Genomic DNA, 2864 nt, shown 5'->3' with positions numbered 1-2864 from the left:
AGTTACCAATAAAATGTCAATTATTAGCCCCAGCAGTGGCTGTTTGTGGGAACACACTCTGTTTAATTTGTCTGAGGGGTCAATAGCCACAAAGAGAAGCCAAACACAGGTGTTGCGATCTGGTCAATTTCTCTCCATGCCCTTACTCCTTGTCTGGCCTTAATTATTTCCTGTCTGACTCATGCTGGACTGCTTACCTATACTTTTTTATAATTTCATACTTATCATTTCATTTGACCTCCACCACCTGCTGCTCTTTTTTGTTTTGTTTCATTTTCCACTCTCATTGTTTCCCCCAGCTCTTCATTTGTCTTGAGACTTGTTTTAACAGCAGCTTTTCACACAGCCAGACACTGACGTCTTCTTCTCTCATGTACCTCATGCTTCTGGGAATTTACCAAAGAAGGCTTTCACCTGAATAAAGTGCAAGAACACAACTAAAGCTGTTTGGAAAACCCTCAATGACGTATTGTCTGGCTACTATTGTGCCTTGGCCCTGAAAGAGCCCATAAGAGGCATAACAGACATAAAGCCGCTGTCAAGTCTGTCACAGTCTCTCCTTCTCTCCATTGAGCTACAGATGCTTCTCAATAGAATATGACATATGAAAGATCTCCTCAGTTTAACAAGTCTTTCTGGTCTCTCCACAGGACAGATGGGTGGGAGTTGAGAGAGACAGACAGACATCCCCCTGCTCCTCCATCTCTCCTGCCTGGACTTCTGCTCACTGCCCCCTCAGAGATGGCAGAGGACATGTGGGAGAACAGAACAGTCCCCAGCCCTTACCCCCACCTCCCCCTGTCTTTGCTACTATGCAATGACACCTTCCTCAATGACACCCTCCTCAACGACACCCTCTTCAACTGTATAAACTCCACCAACATTCCAGAGATGCCATTAGGACCCAGTGTAGCAGGGGTCCTCATCCCACTCATCTACATCATCGTCTGTGTCATCGGCCTTGGCGGGAACAGCCTGGTCATCCACATTGTGCTGCATTACTCCAAGACGGAGTCTGTGACTAACATCTACATCCTGAACCTGGCCATCGCTGATGAGCTCTTCATGCTGGGCCTGCCCTTCCTGGCTGTCCAGAACACCCTCCAGTTTTGGCCCTTTGGCTCCTTTATGTGCCGCCTGGTCATGACCGTGGACTCCATCAACCAGTTCACCTCCATCTTCTGCCTAACTGTCATGAGCATTGACCGCTACCTGGCAGTGGTCCATCCCATACGCTCCTCCAAGTGGCGGCGGCCCCAGGTGGCCAAGGTGGTCAACGGCACAGTGTGGGCCATCTCCTTCCTGGTAGTCCTGCCTGTGGTAATCTTTGCCAACGTCCACAAGACGGGCGGCACCTGCAATATCTCCTGGCCTCGGCCGGCCGACATTTGGCGGGCGGCTTTTATCATCTACACGTCCACAGTGGGTTTCTTCTGTCCACTCCTCATCATCTGCCTCTGCTACCTGCTCATCGTCTTCAAGATCCGCAGCTCTGGCAAGAAGGTCCACGCCACGTCCACCAAGCGCAGGAAGTCGGAGCGCAAGGTGACGCGCATGGTGGTGATAGTGGTCGCCGTGTTTGTCTTCTGCTGGTTGCCCTTCTACGCCCTCAACATCCTCAACCTGCTGGTGTCTCTGCCATCAGAGTACCCGGGCCTCTACTACTTTGTTGTGGTAATGGGCTACGCCAACAGCTGCGCCAACCCCATCGTCTACGGCTTCCTGTCAGAAAACTTTAAGCGGGGCTTCCGCAAGGCCCTGTGTCGCTCCTCACGCAAGGTGGAGAGCCACGACCTGACAGAGCGCCAGCAGCAGCAGGAGGAGAGAGGGAGGGTGCTGAAGCCCCGGGAGAGCTTGAGGAGGGTTGTACGAGATGAGGAGGAGGAAGAGGATGATGACGACAGGGAGGACGTCACAGAGATGACGGAGATCTATCGGATCGCCCAGAATGGGAACGGACATCCTGAGAGTTCCCTGGCCCTGTTAACACCCAAGGCACCAGCTCCAGGGGCATCTGAGCATGTGGTATCCCCAGAAAGGAAAGCCAAAGCTGGTGACATTGGTGGGAAAGGCCCAAGCTTGGGGCCTCCAGCATCCCTGCATAATGGACACACAAATGGGAGTGTCAAACCACTGCCAGAGGAGCCAGTGGAGAAGAACTCTTCACTGGAGATAAGCTACTTATAATGTAAAATAACTGTCTTCGAAGTCAGTCACCTGATGGAACTTGCATTAATATTTTGTAGCATTCATGTAATGTTTATTTAAATGTACAGCGCTATACACATATAGAGAAGAGAAGCACTCTGTAAGGCCATAGCACCTTTCATAATTTATTGCTACATTTCTGATCAATGGGCTGAGAGTGTTTGAACTCTGCATCAAGCCAATGGAATTTGTGTTACAATGACTTGATACTGCCTGTAAAACAGTGTATATACTAGGTTGTTTCTGAAGACATTTGTTTAATTTCAATCTGTGTTTATATGTTTTACCACATGATCACTGTATGTACATAATGTCTGTGCCTTTTTCCAAACTTATCTGACATATCTGATTGTAATTGTATTACATTTTTACTGCACAATGTGACAATCAATTATATATAGATGAATGTAGCGTCACTTATATCTCCTAGTCATTCACCTCGCTACACCTTAGCTGGAGGAACAGAGGACAGAAGAAAAAGAGGCACCTTGTGTAGCTTCTATCCCATGCCAACAGAATGGCCCTACACTCTTAGAACAAGGGTTGCAAAAAGGTTCCAAAAGGGTTCTTTGGCTGTAGATAGCACCTCTTTTTCTAAGACTGTAGCACTTGTTTGTTTAGATTGTTGAGGACTGGGGGGTGCACAATCAGCGGAG

General features: G+C 48.7%; 1 protein-coding gene across 1 annotated transcript; it reads left to right on the top strand.

Moving 5' to 3' along the window:
- The first annotated feature begins 753 nt into the window (after nt 1-753).
- Nucleotides 754-2187, top strand: LOC135554943 (somatostatin receptor type 5-like). Its single transcript, XM_064987331.1, has one exon. The coding sequence runs from the start codon at nt 754-756 to the stop codon at nt 2185-2187; it is 1434 nt and encodes a 477-aa protein (XP_064843403.1).
- The last annotated feature ends 677 nt before the right edge of the window (nt 2188-2864 follow it).

This window comes from Oncorhynchus masou, chromosome 15 (genome assembly GCF_036934945.1).
Source record: "Oncorhynchus masou masou isolate Uvic2021 chromosome 15, UVic_Omas_1.1, whole genome shotgun sequence".
NCBI lineage: Eukaryota > Metazoa > Chordata > Actinopteri > Salmoniformes > Salmonidae > Oncorhynchus > Oncorhynchus masou.
This window is presented reverse-complemented; position numbering and strand designations above follow the sequence as displayed.

Coding starts and splice junctions, on each gene's coding strand:
- LOC135554943 (XM_064987331.1), top strand. CDS start 754: ATGTGGGAGAACAGAACAGTCCCCAGCCCTTACCCCCACCTCCCCCTG.